The sequence below is a fragment of the Corvus kubaryi genome, unplaced genomic scaffold (genome assembly GCF_017639235.1).
Source record: "Corvus kubaryi isolate FWS band 111438036 unplaced genomic scaffold, C.kubaryi_AGA036_p1.0 137, whole genome shotgun sequence".
In the NCBI taxonomy this organism is placed as follows: domain Eukaryota; kingdom Metazoa; phylum Chordata; class Aves; order Passeriformes; family Corvidae; genus Corvus; species Corvus kubaryi.
In genome coordinates, this window is record NW_024580671.1 from 10,396,836 (window position 1) to 10,414,299 (window position 17,464).

Sequence of the window (17,464 nt, forward strand, 5' to 3'; positions counted from 1 at the left end):
TCAAGCAGTACTTAAAGAAAACTTCCTCCAGCAAGCATCACCAAACCAATGCACTGATTAGCTGTGGTTCCTTCACCTCAATCCCAACAGTCCAAGACCTGAGTGCACACTTGTAAATTACTAATCATTCTGAATCACTGGAATGTGTTGTTCTTTCCCCAGACCTATATCCATGCATAATTTTCTAATTTTCCACTGCTTACTCACTTTGTAAAATGGTGAAAATTCATGCACATACTCGGACCACTTTAGCAGGTTTTGCAGATTGACAGTCCTTTTATTTTACGGGTTCAGCATACAACCGCATGATGCACTGAAGCTAAGAAAAACTGGGGAGGATGATTCACAGGAAAATTTTTGAGAAGTCCATTTCTTCTAATTCAGCGCAGAAACAATTCACATTCAGTCCATAATCAGTGACTAAATTCTACATTATTTTAAATTTACTTAGTGCTGTAAGTAATTATTAGTGACAATACTACTATAGCCTGGAAATAAGGCAGGGGCAAGATCTGATCTACATCTGGTTTATATTTATAGTGTTCATACTTGTATATTATTTTATATGCATACACTTACATGAAACACAGCAAAATAAAACTGTCCCCACAACCATGAACAGAGTATATTGTACAGCTTATAAGTTATGGTATACAGTAAAACTGGTGTCACATACTATAGGCTATGGAATACATTAATAGACAATGATATATTAATTTGCAAATTTAACAAAGAATTTTTAAAAGTAAGATATTACATACAATGGAGCTGATTCATCATTACTGCTTTTACTCCAGTTTAAAATATTGGTCCTTTCATGCCACAGGAAGCTTGGAATTAAGGTAATGAATCACAGTCAGTACATGCCACTTGACAGAGCTGCAATAATTTAAGAGCAACCTGAATTTCTTGGAGTTTGAGTACTTGATTTTGCAACCCTGAAGTTGAATGACCTATATTTAGTTTCTCTGTCTGCCTGTGTTTTATATATATATATATATATATAAAAGTACTTGTCATACGGTGTTCATCAGCTTTGCTTTTTGATTTGGAAATAAATACTCAGTTTATCACTTTCTTTCACACCAAAAAGGAACCAAGACATGGAAGCCCAAGAGTCCATCCCACTAACATAGTAGCTGATGTGTTGGCTTTTAATGGGAAGTGGCACTCAGTATCTAATCACTCTATTTATAGAATTTAAACCCCTAAACTACTTTGGAACATTCATATATTTTACCTACTGCTAAGCTGGCAAATATTATTTAGCTAGAAGTCTAATCTAGATAATAACTTTTAAATCCATTGAAGCCAAGATGCGTCAGAATAATAATCATACAACTACACAAATAGTTGTACCTAATTGCTAGTTTTACAGTGCTGCAACTCTCCAGCAGTACGTAACAGAAATGCATGTATGTACACATGTAACAGAGGAGCAAACCTGTGTTGTGGATGGACTTATGTCTGCTGCTCTCATGCTCAATGATTAGGTTTATATTAAAAATAGTATCAGCAGAGAATTGCTGTGGGAAGAGAAGCACAAAATGCTGCTCAAGAAGATCTGAAATCAGATGTCACGAAGTGACACTTTTGATTGCTAGGGCTGCTTGTGCTTCTGTTAGTCATGGCTTCTCCTGCTACTCCTGGAGTATGATGATGAGGTCTGATGGGGAAGCTGCTTAACAGTCACAAAAACTGTTACACCTTGTCTGCTGCCCTGGACAATTTGTCCTTCGAGCTCAGAAAGACAGAAGGCAGCCATGGGGGGCTGAGGGGTTAAAGGCAGCTGGTGATTTAATGTCTGAGTTAGACTTTAAGAAACAGTAGGTTTCACATTGCAAGTAATTGTTTATTTTACACAGGACCATCAGAATCAACAATAGGGTGCCAGAGTGCATCTTCACTAATCTATCCCATAACAATACGGAAGTACAATTTTCAAAGACACATACTTATATATCTGGTAACCACTTTTGTCCCTGTTACTTAATTAGCAATTAGAAATGCTTTGGGACACACATACACATGCACACATTAAAAAAAAAGGCAATACAAATTCTTTTGTTGCTGTCAGAAATAGTAAGTACCAGGTAGCACATCATCGTTTCCTGGTCCCACTGTTGCCACTGGCAGATTTATTGAAACTTCTGCTCATTTGTGGGAAGTGCACAGTTGGCGTTCTTTCAGTGGGGCCATATAGCCCTAAATTCCTGGCTGTAGCTGACTTTCGAAGAGGCTTGACGCTGGGAAAAGGATTGAAGACTTGTGGCTTTGGGTTCCCAGGCTGGGGAGATTTAGCCAGGTTTCCACTGTCTCTGGATGAAGTGGAAGACTCTGATAAGCGTGGCTGGCTGGACTGATGGGATGTTGACTCCACATCGGTTTGGGTATCTGAAGTGAGTTCCAGTGCTTCCAGTTTTAGCTGAACCACGGACATGTTTGTACTGCTGTCCATAGAGACTGGCTCAGATGACTGCTGGTCAGCCTTCCGAGTAGTCCTGTCATCCAAACCACCTCCTTCTCTTTCTCCAAAGTCAGAAGGTTTGGAAGCCTCCTCCTTTGCACCAGGACTACTTGATTTACAGCTCTCACTCTGCTCATCTATCAGTCCTACGGTATCCCCGTAGCCCAGCTGGCCTTTGGCCCTAGCAATGTTCTTCCGGTGAACTCGTATATGAGTGCGCCACGGAGAGTTCAGCTTTGTTTTAAGATCTTCTTGAGGAATGGGAGACATCTTCCCCGTAGCATGGCTTGGGATGTGAATAACAGCATTTTTGAGAGACCTGTTATTCAATTTCATCTTCTTTCCTAAAAGGAGGTGGTTTATCACTGGGGAATGGTTTACCTGAGAAGGGAGGAGGCTGGTAACTGGCCCCTTGTCTGAAAGAAAGCATTTAACAGAAACACAGTATTATTAAAGAACCAAACAAATTAATGTTCAAAGGATCCACCACCAAATTTGATACTTTTCTTGAGGTATAGCAAAGGTTTGTAGGACTGAATGTATATAAAAAAAAACCAATCCAAACTTAAAAATCATCACTGAATTTCACTTATGTCTTAAGAGTTGAACACAAAGCTGCACCTTCCATGTAAGGATTTTCTGTCCTCCCTCACTGCTTTCCACCTATGGATAAGTCCTGAGCCAGGAGTACCATGAAAATAAATAATTTTAAAAAATAGCTTCTTGATTTTTGGAATTGCACTAAAACTGATAGTTTAACATTAATATTGGCTTCTGATCTTTCCCTTCTCCTTCATTTCTCTTCCAACAGCAAGAGGCAATTCAGTCTCCATATGAGGTCAGTCACACAAGCCTCTCCATGAGGCTTGTGCGACTGGAAAATGGAAAACGAATTAAAGTACTTTTGATGGATAAACCACGTCTTATGAAGCCAGAGGAGTAGACTCAGAATTACTGATTAGATGGCAGTTTGATTAAGTGACAAACCCAGCCCTGCATCATGATTAGTAAGATTAGAAAGATTTGTCTTTGGAAGGTAGGGGTTGGCATCCTTGGGAATCAACATTTCACTGTTTGCACTGTTTCTGCTGGCTACAGCCTTTGTTCATTGCAAATACTTCACTAATATATTTTTTTTAATTATTTCTAAATCATGTAAACAAAAAATTGCAGCTCCATGTATTCCAACACTCATGCTAGCACAAGTTTAGACAATCTAGAAGAGAAATAAAAATTCTCCACAGCAACCCACTTGCATGGTTCAATGCTGACTTAGAAAGATGACACCTAAGTGGAAGGAATGAGCGGGGCGGACTGTGTTCAGCTTGTATACCCAGTAAAACCTTCAGCTGTGCATTTTATGCCAACCCCTGTACTGCTGGGTCTCACACTTGGGGAGACAGACTCCATAACATGGATTGCTAAATAAGGGACTGATGTCCAGCTCAGTCCTCACAACAGTACCATTATGGCTAGGGAAACTGCCAGCCACAATGGAACATCCAAGCCGGTTCCTTCAGTTGCATAATTTGCCATGCCCAGCTGAATTCAAAGAAGTTTGGATAACACAGACCAGCTAGGAATCTACCTGCCACATGATCTGAAGCTTCCTCATCTCTGCATTCACTTTTTCCAGTGCATCAGTATGTCAATTCCAAGAATGCCAAAGATTTAAAGTATTTAATCAGGGAGATCAACACAATGCACCCAGATAGCAAAGCTACTTTTAAATACCATTGTTTACTTGGTCCCTGGGACCCAAGAAAACCCCAGGGTCATCATCTTCAGATCCTGACAAAAGAAGAAAAAATATCACTTTCTCATTTTCTGTCTGCATGAAGTGGTACCCACTTTATGACTAATGTTATATATTCCATCAATCTTTCTTGTTTTGTCTGTTTGGTTACATGTAAAAGAACATCATTTGCCTAGCCTCCACTGATGAAGTTAGTTTGTAATAAATCAGGAAATGAAGCATGTTTTGATGTGTTACCTGCTCTGATATACACATGGTGAACCTGCTGTTGCTGCTTCTTCTTTATCCTGGAATATTGCTTTTTCAATGCATTAATATCAGTGGTCATACGCTCCATCATCATGCTGTTAAAAGCAGTGTGATAGTCACTTCTGCAAGAGTCTATTGCTCCTGGACTTAATTCTGCAATGTTACTGGAACCAAGACTTTGTTCTTCATTCTGATCTGTAGAAGGAGAGAATAAAGTGGAGGTGAGGAATAAATTAGTGTACTCAAAAGTTCTGCAGATTATTTCCAAAGGAAGTCTGTGTCTGATTCCTATCATCTTATTTAACTGTAGTCTTTAATTAAAAATTTATTATAATATGTATATTTAACTAAGCTGTGCTATTTAAAATAAGAAGTATTGTAAATAGTACTACTGCTTAAGAATAGCAAGGCTTTGAGGGGAGGTTAAAGAGTACAAAAGTCAATTAACATGGCAATGCAAAGTTGTAAGAAGAGTTCTTCAAGTGTTCTAAAGTACATCAAGCCACCATTGAAGTAATTCAATAACAGATTATTAAAGATACTCTGTTGTCATAGAGGCCAACAGAGCAAGTTACAAAATACATTACCATCAAGCAGGCATGAGATTAAGCAACCAACCTTAAGCTACCAGCAAGAAGCATCAAGAAACAGAACACCACAGGGAGAAAGCTGCTAGTAGCAACAAAAGGGTTAGGCACAGAGCAGCTGAGGATCAGATAACTTGAGAGTGTCTCTGATCAACAGCTGCAGAGCAACAGCAGCAGGGCAATTTATTTTCACAGCTGTTTCTGATGCACCACCAACCTGGCACTCCAGGGTCAGGAGGATAATTCTTTTTCAAGGAATGTTTATTTGTCTTTGGCTTAGTTTGCAACAGCAGTTTGATGTTCTAAGTGCTAGTTCGAAGCAGCAGGTAGAGAGTCCCTCAGGAAGGGAAAAACAAAACACCACAGCAATCGAGAGGAAAATTGCAGCTTACAGGTCTCAGCAAAACCGAGACACAAGAATGATGAAGTGTAAACAGCAACTGCTACATCAGTTTGGGGTTTTTTTGAGGGTGAAGGTGGAGGTCAGTTGGGGATAAATAAAAATGGCTTCTCCTAGGATATTGTTTAATTACTGTTGATCCAGTACCGTTTCATAAAGGCTGCTGCAAGTTAACAAACGTTCTTTGCTTTTCTTGTATGGATCAGCATTTTATACTGCTTATAGAGAATTTGCACTGGTGTACATACAAATCTGTCAAGAAATTTTCAGTGTGGAAGGATTTGAAAAATAGTGACATTTTGTCAGAACACCCCAAACCATACCAATTTTTTCTTAAATGTGAATATATCCAAAACATACAACAATCTGAAGGTTTGACCAAAAGGGCAGTGAAATCACCTGCAGAATTCACTCACTGCTGATAGGTTCCAGTATTTGCCATGCATATACTAATAAAGGTCGAGATCATTTATTAAAGGTACACCTTTCAGAAAATGCTGACTATCTAACAGCTGACTCAGAAATATGCATGGATTTAGGGTGGACTTTTTTTCTCATATGCTTCTTTTTTGTGTGTGGGCAACACTATGGGGTTGATTTGTTAACCATTACAGTAGCCAAATCCTTACCTCACACCATCATTTACTGTACACCTACAGCCTTCCAACTCAGCTTTGAAGACATCTTTATGGAATACAGAGCAAGTCATTTGGTACCTGCTGTAACCTCTATGTGCACAGAAAACACATTTTCCATAGCAGCTTTCACAGACAGAGCTGCAGACAATTTCTGCAAGGTCATAGAGATTTAACTATGTTTTCCAAAATTAAAAAAATCACTTTTACCTTTCACCTGTTTTTGGTATTTTTGGAGCTCTGGTGCCAAAAACCCACTTAATGGTCCAAGACAACCAATTGCATTAGCAATTGAGTCTTCATCATCTAAGTCATTCTCTTCATCACTGTCTCTGGTTCTGCCTAACCTTCTGTCAAAAGAGAACATAAGAGAAATAAAAAAGATACATCCTTAAATGTGAACATTACAGAGCATTTTTATCTTTTTTAGACACATACAAGGCAGGATTCCACCTCCCTTTTCACCATCTGTGGAGGGTAACCAATAACCCTATATACCATACGCAGTGCATTCCAAACTTACCCTGAAAATGAAGTTGATTTTACTGCTGCAGGGAAAGGAGTAATATTGTACGTGTATTTCTCCCTTAATTCTGCCAGTTGTGGGAAAGGAAACTGAGCCATGGTGTAAACAGTCTAGGGGGGGAAAAAAAGGAAACTTTAAAAATTTTCGCTTTAATTAGCAGTCTCACAAAAGATTTTTCCATGAACAGACTTCCACAGTCTTGCAGGATTAAAGGCTGCACATTCTTGCACATTCACATGCTGTAAGAAAATGGTCTAGTTTTATGATTCAGTCAGTATTTCCTGTAAGAAAAATAAAGACTGACTCGCTAGAAAAATACACAGCTCAGTTAAAAAAAACCAAAAAGGAACTGATAACATGAGCTGTAGGATCCTTTTCAACTCCCATACTCACTTAGTAATTTTTGTCAACCCCTCCCTGCCAGTACACCAGAAATGCTCCTCCAATTATTATTTCATTTACATGAATGCATCATTTAGGATTTGGGGATCTTTCCAGAAGACCTATGTTTTTGCTCAAGTATTCAACAAAGTATTAGCACTAGCAGAGATAGGAAGGGGCAGATCCTCATGGATGTGGACTGTTAGCTGATCCATTATTTTACCTGAGAAGCTCAGGAGCTTATGTGAAAGAAATCATGCCAACACGAAAATTACAGCTAAAGAGGAAGGATCCAACATTACCCTAGTTTTCTTCCCTCAGTTTCTAGTTTTGATTGCTGGTTGGTTTTGAGGGGAATGGTGAGGTTTGCTGGGGTAAAGGTAGTTGTTTTTCTAAAACAAGGTAATCAAAATACTAATAGATATTCTCAACTCAAAGAAGATACATAGTTGCAGATGCATTTCCTTTCAGCATTACTTTTGCTGTAAGTCACCAGCCAACCTGGCATAAAGATGCATTACATTCATTGCAATATCACAGCTGATTTGTTCCTACCTACTTTAGTTGCCTTTTTTTCCCCTGCTTTTGTTCACTACTCAGAACTTTCAAATAACTGCCAAATAATTCATTGGGAGCCTCAATGTCAGAAGAAAAAAAAACAAAACCAAAAATATAATTTCCCGTTTCTCTGAAAATTTCCACACCCTGAAAATTAAGTATCTTCTGAAAGACAGCAACATAAAATTTTCTCATTAGCTGTGACAGTAAATCTTCACTTACATATTTTTTTTCCTGTGCTATTAAGTCAGTGACATTTTCATCCGAAGGCAAATGACCTCAATTAAGATGAAAGGAAATTCTGAACAGTTTCTACATAATCCATTTCTGAACTATGTCTTGTCTATGCTAAATACACTAAGGAAAATTGCAAACGTGAATTCAGTATTAGACATTTCCTGACATAAGGAGGAAAAAAGTTGCCCTAATGGCACTGATGTAAGCACTGAGGAGCAGGAAGGACACTCCTGTCTGAATCAGAGACAGGGCAATAGTGCACCTCAACAGGCTTCTGTGTGAGAACGCTTTTACAGATCGAGCCATGCACAGACTAAGGAAGATGCCTCCAAAAATACAGAGCATGAACTGAAGTTTTGCCACTCCATTAAACTACAGTGCTACTGTGAAAGAAAAATATTCTCTAGGGCCTGAACAGTGATTTCCCATCAGTCTAGCAGACAAAGGAATTTTATGATCTGGAGAAAGACCCACCTCCAGCCCAACATGTCTACCTGCTTGTTTGATCTCCACCATACTCTCCTGCTAGAGTTTTTTTTTTCATACGTTTCAACTCTCTCTGGAGGTTTGTCTGGAATTTATTTCTACTCTTTATGTCAATGTCCTTCTCAGGTAACCTGTTCCATATGCTAGTTACCCTTTAAGTGAAACAGTCGGCTCCGAGTCCTCCATTTACTCCTTGCACCTACTGTTTCAGATTACGCTTTTAGCTTTTGCCTGTCTCCAATCTGTGTCTCTTCCACATCTTCTACAATTTCTTTCATTTAGCATACATATTTTTAGCTTAATTATTGTTATCAGGCTATAACTGTAGGCCTCACCACCTGGCCAAGAGATCCACAAAATAAATTTTATGCCAGTGCAAGTTCCACTGAAAATTTTAAAAAAATATTGTGAACCAACACCTGTGATATCCTCCCAGCAACACTTCAGAGTCAAAGCACTCTTTTTCTAGTTTTTACACTGCTTTGGATGCCATTTGGTTAATTCTGGGGAACTGTCCCAGAGGGAAATAGCCTACACACACAAAGCACAATGCAGCCAAACTTAGCATCTTATTTACGGCCGTAAGGGACAGATCCTGGGAACAAGAAAAGAGACAAGGAAAAAACCCCTCTATTCTCACCTTAAATCATCTGACAATCCTTTGCCTTACCCTAAAAAAACAAAGCCATCTACACCCTCAGTGGAACACCATATGGAAGGTGATAGGCTGTGGCTTCCAAACAGGGTAAGCCATTTTGCAGACAACTTACCAAACACACTTATCTCAATAGCTGCTCCTCACTGCTTTAAGGCTCTCCTTTCTTTTCACTTTGACTAAGAACACAAAACAAAAAGCAAAAGGAAAAACAAACCCAAAAGAAAACAGACAAAGTACTACTCAAGTAGAAAGCTAACAGCGAATACCATTAAATCAGGGTAACTGCCTAGGGAGATAGTCCAAAATGCTAGAGTACCTCAGAAAGATTACTCCCTGTTCCCCTCCCTTCCAGTAAATACAAAGAGATGCCTCTCCTCCAGTTCTCATCTCCTCTGTGCTGCAATGTTTCTGGGTGTACAAACTGAATAAGTTCAGCTGCTTATAAAAATGCTCACTTTCTGAGAAGGCATGAAAGCACAGACTCAGTCTAGCACACTCTGTTTAGAATAGCTGCAGACACCTGGTGTACAGCCTTCTGTCTCCATATTGGAACCAATACATACCCAGTCTAGAATCTGATCTGTACAGCACTCACCCTTTATTCACCCAAACTGTTCAATCTGAAAAAGGAGGAAACTGTAGGCTGGCTTGCTCCTCCAATGCCTCCATGCTCTCTTTAGTAAAACATTAAAAACTCCTGCCACGCAAGGGCCAAATCTGCAAAAAGCTTTAAGGCTGCCATCCTAACTGTAGGTACTGTCTGCATGGGAGGGATAAAACTGCAGCAACTGTACACGCTGCTGGAGAGAATGAGGACATGAGCCCCTGTTCTATTTTAGACATCTGCTCTGTCAACACTTCCCTTGAAGGATCAGTTGTACCTCCCTCCTCCAACTCCCAAAAGAAACAAGGCTCTTTGAGCACAATTTGTTTTCCAGTGGTTGAGAAGTGTCTGTTACTCTGGCTTAAGTGAGCCTGGACAAGTAGTTTAGATGTAAATATAAGTGTTATGCAAGTCTAAAGAGAAGTGAGATGATTGCCGCCAGCGAACTCTACTGAAATGTGTAGGGAAGGCAGATTTGGATATTACTCCTTTCCCACAGTAGGACACTAATCCTTGGGCCATCTTGTAAAAAGTATTAGATGTAAATTCATCATTCTGATTTTTATTAGGGGAAAAGAAAGAAAAATTGAAAACAAAGCATCTCTGGATGGCTCCTCTGAAAAAGCTTAAAGCAATTTAAAAACCAGTATGTTCAAGCAGCCTGGACCTTTTCATTAATGCAATGGTTCATATTTCTTAATTTTTTTCTCCAATCAGATACATGGTAGCATTTATATGCTCTCTTGTACTCTTGTAGTGCTTTATTCTTTCCCCTTAGGAAAAGTGGACTCTTTACTTAGGGTAAAGAGGGCCTAGAGTAAAGACCTCAGAGATGGCTACACTGCCAGTGCCTGCCTTTGACTTGAAGAATGCTACGCAAACTACATTGTGGTTTCTTCAACTGAGAGGACACACATAAACCAGATCCACTGCTCCTCCATACACAGTATTAAACCTGTCACATTCTCCATATCAATGGCAATGCCATCCTACCTTAACACTCCTGTCAGTGCAACCAAATACCCACTTACACTATGAACACACATATGTATTGTGCCAAATACTCATTTTATGTGGAAGCACAAAAAAGATTGCTAATTTGCTAGTATTTTAATTGCAACAGTTAAAAAACAAAAATATCCTTCCATCCCTCCAACCAGTAAGTTACCCATGCCTTATCTTCTATTACAGTAGCAAAGAAAGAAATCAACAGTCATGAAAGACCACCTCAGCTTTCCCAAAATCATTCTTATTCACAAATGCCACATCTTGATTTTGTACCGCACTGGAGACCAGGAACTGAAACATAATGAGAAGATGTCAGCTTGTGCTGCCCTCCTTACACATCCTCAGTATCTGAACTGTCTTTTGAGGAACCTTAACACATTTTTAAAAAGCATGTGAGTACCTTTGACCAGCTGCATTTCCATTTTTGAAGCAAAACAAAGCCACAACACTCACTCCTCCCATTCCTAGAGCTTCCTCATCAGACAAAATAACAATGGCCAAAATAATAAAACTAAAAACAATCCTTTACTTCAGGGCACTACTTAACCAGACTAGCTAAGTGTATTTTGACACTTCCAACAATAGGTAATAGAAGTCAACTATTCTATTACCTGCTAACAACTGTTATTAAACTTGTGTAGCTTTATAGACTGACTTTTTTCCTTCCCCCAAGACAGCTACAAAGTTTCAGGTGAATTATGTTCTCTGTACTTGCACCCATTTAATCTCTATGCTCTAACTCATCAAAAGGAAAGTTCCAGAACTGTAGCACGAAGTCCTTATAAAACAGCTAAGTAGACAACACCTTAAAAATATCACAAGAATAAGTGTAACTGTAAATAAATAAATTGTATATGTGATACTAAAGGCCCTTTCCTTTCCCAGAACAATGTGGGTCTTTGTTCTCATATGCTTTAAAAACTCAGGGACTGCAATTATGTACAAATGTCTTTGTTTACAGTACACTACTGATTGTTCATGGTTTTTTTTTTAAACCAGAAAGGACTTTTTATACATTTCTCACTTCATAAACTCTTATTTCCCACAGTGTCTGCAGGATGAAAAGGACAGAGTGTAATAAACAACTGACCAAAACATAAAAATAAGGAAAAAGAATACCCTAAAAATGGTGACTACTAAAAGATTCTACATCTTACTTGTGTAAATCCAATTGGGCATAATATCACAAAAGACTTTCAATTGTCAACATAAAATCAGTTTTTATTAAATGAAGCCGAGTGGTTCTCCATATTGCATATATAAAATAAGATTCTAGCTCTAACTGCAGATCATCTACTTGTTTCATTGACATGCCAGCTCAATCCAGTTATCTGAAACTTTTATTCTTGGGAGAATTTAGGTTTCTGCAGTATCTGAACAAAAATATAATTTGTTAGAAATCAACACAGAAAACACAAAAAATAATTACATCAAAATTACTCACCTGCATAAGTTCATTGCTGTCAATCAGACTGTCTTCAAGCATCTCCTGGGTCAGCTTGCCCATAGTACTGTAAAACTCATCTGCAGTTTCACAACACTCAATTTGCCTACATCAAAATACACGCTGGTTTTTATTTTACTTTTACATATGATTCTACGCATTCAAAACAAAACAGATTTTCTTGTCATCATAAAATATGCATTTCCATTAGACAGCTTAACTTTTATTTGCAATTCTGTCTAGACTTCCAAGTAAAACAGTGCACACAACATTGGAAAAGGTGCAGCAGTAAAAAGATGCACTAAGTACAGCTTACTGTCCTGACTCCTCATGATAACAGATTCATGTATCTCCAGACAGGCTATTCCCTCTGGCCCTTTCACTTCTACAGCACAAGAATCAATAAACCTTGCCTCCTACTAGCACAAGGGAGTTCTTTCATCAGCTCAAAAAGGGAGCATAAAGATTTCTTAACTGCCTTATCACCCATTCTTCACCATGCACCAAATGGCCAAATTCACTGGCTGAACTTTCTTTTTGTCAGACAGGAAGATACTCACTGGCCAGAAACCATTCCTGTGGAATAAATCAAGTATAGGTGCATTCATATATGTCATTGTGTTAAAAAATAATTAACATAATGAAGAATGAAGGAAAATTCACTCATCATATTTGTGAATGCTACTTCTAAATTAGAGATGGGAACTGTTTTGGTTTTGGTTGTTTGTTTGCTTTGGTAGTATGCTTTTGCTTGTTTTGGGGAGTGAGGTCCAATTGAATATTTTTTCCACACTTTTCTTTAAATTTCTAAAAACACAGAATCATTCTAAACACACAGAGTGTCACCTAGAGGAAGAGAAATATGAGTAAAATGCTTTTGTGAGTTGATGCTCTACATACATTAGGGTCAGCTGCTAAACACCTCTCCTGTCAAGTGAAAAATTTGTTTTACTTATACCCCAAGGAAATGCATCAATGGCTACATATTGTAGCCTCTCCTCTAAAACACAGATGCTGGAATGATGAAAAAAAACCACTGCCTTTTTTCTTAAGCAATAGAAGAAGCAGCTTCCCTTGATCTTTAGCATCTGTACCTAACAACCGCTGAACTATGAAACTCCTACTGAAATCTTAACATAGTTTGTTTAAAACAACGATAACATCACTAAAAAAATTTAAAAATTAGTAGAAACAATGGGTACGTAGCCGATTATCACCAACTTATGGCTCACCTGCCCTGATGCCTTCAGTCTCTCATGACCCCCACATACTGCTTTCTCCACTGCACTTATGATTAACTTCCCTGTTCCTTCAGTCTCCCTCAAAACAGAAGTATGGTTGAGCCACCCACATTTTAAAAATGCACTTCTCACCCTATTTTCATTTCGAGAATTACTCTTGAGAAGTGTGAAGATCATGAGACTATGAACACTATTTCAGGCCCCACTTCTGTAAATGTCCCCTGTTCTAGTTCTAATGGTAGACAAAGAGAAATAAAAATATCACAATCTTCTCCCAGCAAAAACAGTGCCCAACCTTTTACCAGACCTTCTCCCATTCCCCACAAACAACAGTTACAAGATGTGCAGTGTGATCAGCTTATTCTCTTGGAGACATTCTTATTTATTTCTTGATTCTGTTCCTTTCGAGTTTTAAAAACATGTTTAATTTTTCTTTAAGCTTTACGGTAAAATCTTCAAAGTCGTAACTTCCTTTTTTATCATGTTATGAGCACTAATATTCACCATTACAGCTTTTAAGTGCACAGAGATCCACTGAAAGGACATTTTATTGAAAACACTACGTGACTACATAGAGATTAATCCTAATACAAATGATTCATGCAAGTTTCATTCATGAACTGACTATAAAAAAAAGCTCTCAGGAAATTATTATTCTAATTATTATTCTTCAGATTAAAAATTAAATGTACTAAACAAAGCCTCTTACAATGCTACCTGCCTGCAGTGCTAATTTATTCAGAAAGAAAAAAGGAAATGAAACCTCCAAGGACAGAACTGAACATAAATCCCAGTGGTTCAGTTTCAGAGCAAAAACTGAAGACGAGCTTTAACAGGCATCACAAGAAAAAAATCGATGCAGCTGCTGATGCCAGCTAAAAAATGTTTCCAGCTGAACTAACATCTGCTTGACCTGTCACAGCTCACAGCTCCCACCAAAGCCAATGACAAAATTCATTTCTCTGGGAGCACTGTAAACTCTTTGGAATGCAAATATTTGCTTTGACAACAGAGGAGTTTAAAGAACTAGCCATCTCTTGTGTTCTGGCCATGTGGTGAGTTTCCAAGGCCATAAAGGACTACAACAGAAAGTGAGCTTGAATGTGCTTAAAAGCAGAGAATTTCCAGAAAATTCATTTCCAGGCCTTAACAGAAAAGACTTGTGTACTACAAAGTCATTCTCTTAGTAACTGAACTCTTCTACTGGGCAAAGCCAATGGGCTCAAACCCTTAAGTCTCCTTAAGTGAAACCAAGGGAATTAACACCCCCAGTTTCAGGTGCCCAACTAAATTAGCTGGTCATCCTGAAGTCTATGAGTGTGTCTTTACACAGGGTATTTACCAGTTCCTTCAGAGGTTTATGTTCTGGAAAGTCCAACCCTTTAGCACAGCACGAAGACATTATACACAGACAACTCCAAAAAGTGGAGACAATTTTCTGCAAAAAGGGTCAATTAATTATCATGCCCATTCTGACTTGATGGCAGAATCATGTGTTTTTAAGAAACCATAAAGGTCCTTTTTGCAGCTTTTTCAAAACATAATCATTCTCCTGAAAGACTGAATCTTGTTTAGAATTGATAACATCTTCTTAAGGAAAACAAAAGTTAAACATGGCTCATAGTGAAAACAAAAAACAGATAAAAATGACCACTTACTCTCCTAGCTTTGCCCAGATAGCCAAAGCTACTCTCAGGATAATTTCAGAGCCTTCAAAGAATACTGAATCCCAGATCTTCAGAACTGTATGGTTAGGCAGACAGGTGGCAAAGAGTGTCAGAAACCACTGCATTGTGAAGACATTTGTAAGTGGGGGTTCGTAGCCTCCTGAAGTTAAAAAAACAAACAAGCAAAAAACTTGAAGTAACTGCAATTTACTATCGTTTTACAAAGAGTATAAACTGCACACTAAAATCCACCAGACTTTCTAGCACCTCTGTTATTGTTCAAAACCTAGTTAGCCTGCAGCTGTCCAAAGATAAGCTGAGAAGAGCAATGTAAAAAATTACATAGTCACCTTCCATTCTGCTGCACTGCAAAAAACTAAGCAACAGCATTGGTTTTAGACTGTAAACCCTGGAATACACCAGCACATTTTCCCCTTATATAAGAAAGACTGCTTCTCCTTTCCCAAAGCAATATGAAATAAAAACTTCTATCAAAAAAAAGAAACAAAACAAACTCACCAACTTTCCCACAAAATGCTGCATTTCTTCACCAACTGATGGCGTAAATCTTTATCTACATGAAAGTGAAGGTGACTGTCTCTGTAAAGTCATATCTATTATTTCAATATCCTGATGTACTTGTTAAGTTTCAAACAAGATGTACTATTTCAGCCTGAAACTCTGAAGTTTGACTTTCTTGTTATGCTCAGAGAACACTTTGTGCATCCCGGTATCAACTGATGCACTGAAGGCCATGACCAGAGAGGCCAGCCTGTGAAAACACTTTCAAACAGCAAATATTTCCTTGATACCATTTCTTTTTTTTTTTTATACAGTTTGGGCATAGCCACATGAAACATAGTAGCAGATCTTTTCTAAGACAGAACTCAGGGTGCACTTAGCTTCCCAAAGGAAAAAGAAACCAAATCAACTAACAGAAGACCTCTTGCCCTCCACAGAACATTCCCAGATAAAAGAGCTGTTAAATCTGGATGGAATGCTACGCCAGAAAAAAAAAATTCACAGTGCAAAGCCAGTTCTCAGTAGCAATGAAAGATGTACTTCTGAGTTTTGCACCTGTATATTGGTAAGGATCCAGGTGAAGAAATACTAACCTGCTCCCACTTGCTCTCACATTGTAACTCTTCCCAGAATAACTATATGAGCCAGCAACTACACAGACCAGTAGGAGGACAGCTATCTTGAGCTCAGGCAAGCAACTACCTTTCCAAGGTTGCCCTTGTACTAAGCTATATGTTAGTGTTGTCACTCCATGCTTTGTATATTCCTGTCAACACAATTCTGTTTGCAGCTAGTGGTGGGACCAAATTATTTCCCTTTGTTTTTTCCTGGAAGTACCACCTATTTATGTTAAGGTTATCAATAATGGAAACGATCATATTTCATCTTAACAATTTAAAATACATAATCTAAGCAATAAACTCATGTAAACACTGAAAATATTGTATTTTTAAACCAGTGCTCAGACAAAACAACGAGACAGGGTATAATAGCATTTTCTGTTGAATGTACCTCCACTTTCTCTGTTAGCAGCTCTTTGCAGGGTGTCTAAGTGCTGGGACAGTTCAGGAAGTTTCATTCGTAAAAGATCTCGGAAAACAGCCATATCCACAGAGAGAGCACGGAGATTATTGACAAAGTAGCTATCAGGAAGCACCTTATCGATTAGGTAAATCATGATCTGTGGGAAAAATGAAAGACCATCATGTAGGACTTACAGAGCAGTTATTTTCTAGGAATAACAGAAAAATAAAATTTCTCTGTTCACATATGAATTACTTGGAGCCAGTGGCAACACATGCTTCTGGCAGCTCCACTTAAATGGGGAGAAAATATTACCACTTTGAGCATCCTCAAGTACCCTAGGTATCCAGTATTCAAGATGCAAAGACCTCTTGAAACTGTCCAGGATTTATGAACCATGAAATTACTGAAATCAGTGACTGAAATCAATGTCACAGTAAGCTATGCCCAAGCTGCCAGCATTACCCACACCAAAAGCAATTTTGACACTTCTGATGTTGGAATTGTTTATGAGATTCTCCACTGCTGGAGAGTCTCACTATCCCTTCTCTGGTTAATGCCACAACTGATCTTGCAAATCCCCTATTTTCCCTCTCCAAAATGCAAGGTCCTGTTCTTTAAAAAGAGATTCTCCATACATTTTACTGCAATGTGTTACTGTGTGCTGCACTCCATCTTGTCACTTTAAAAGGTGCTAAATTAAGCAGCATGAGACATTTTAAGCAGACATCTGTTTCAAGTGAGGTAGCTAAACTACGTGGATGGTAATGGATTACTGTCAAACTTTTGAGAATGAACAAATGCAACAAAAAATATGCAAAAGTTGGTGTTTACCATCAGCCTAACAGAAGACACTGACCTTCACTTCAGGATCTTCTATGAACTCTTTGGCCACTCTGCTAACCACACCCAGAGAGCCAGCACGCAGTCATCCCATATGCTTCAAGTCTCCCTTTCTCTCATATGAGCATCCCTACCATGTTTCATACAGACCTTAATTCTCGAGAGAAGCATT

The 17,464-nt window shown here is 38.5% G+C and overlaps 1 protein-coding gene across 5 annotated transcripts in view; it reads right to left on the reverse strand.

The window, feature by feature from the left end:
• Window positions 1-251: 251 nt before the first annotated feature.
• The window catches only part of TBC1D30 (TBC1 domain family member 30), a 53,349-nt gene continuing 36,136 nt past the window's right edge, over window positions 252-17,464 (reverse strand). For 3 of the 5 annotated variants that reach the window (XM_042017852.1, XM_042017848.1, XM_042017850.1), the window contains 8 exons: window positions 16,438-16,606; window positions 14,896-15,064; window positions 11,997-12,102; window positions 6,618-6,730; window positions 6,305-6,444; window positions 4,461-4,667; window positions 4,202-4,258; window positions 252-2,883 (listed from right to left, as the gene is read on the reverse strand). In XM_042017852.1, coding sequence (XP_041873786.1) covers window positions 2,102-2,883; window positions 4,202-4,258; window positions 4,461-4,667; window positions 6,305-6,444; window positions 6,618-6,730; window positions 11,997-12,102; window positions 14,896-15,064; window positions 16,438-16,606 — 1,743 coding nt within the window. In that variant the 3' untranslated portion in view covers window positions 252-2,101. The remainder of the gene's footprint in view (window positions 2,884-4,201; window positions 4,259-4,460; window positions 4,668-6,304; window positions 6,445-6,617; window positions 6,731-11,996; window positions 12,103-14,895; window positions 15,065-16,437; window positions 16,607-17,464) is intronic. The other 2 variants (XM_042017849.1, XM_042017851.1) reach the window with 1 other exon arrangement.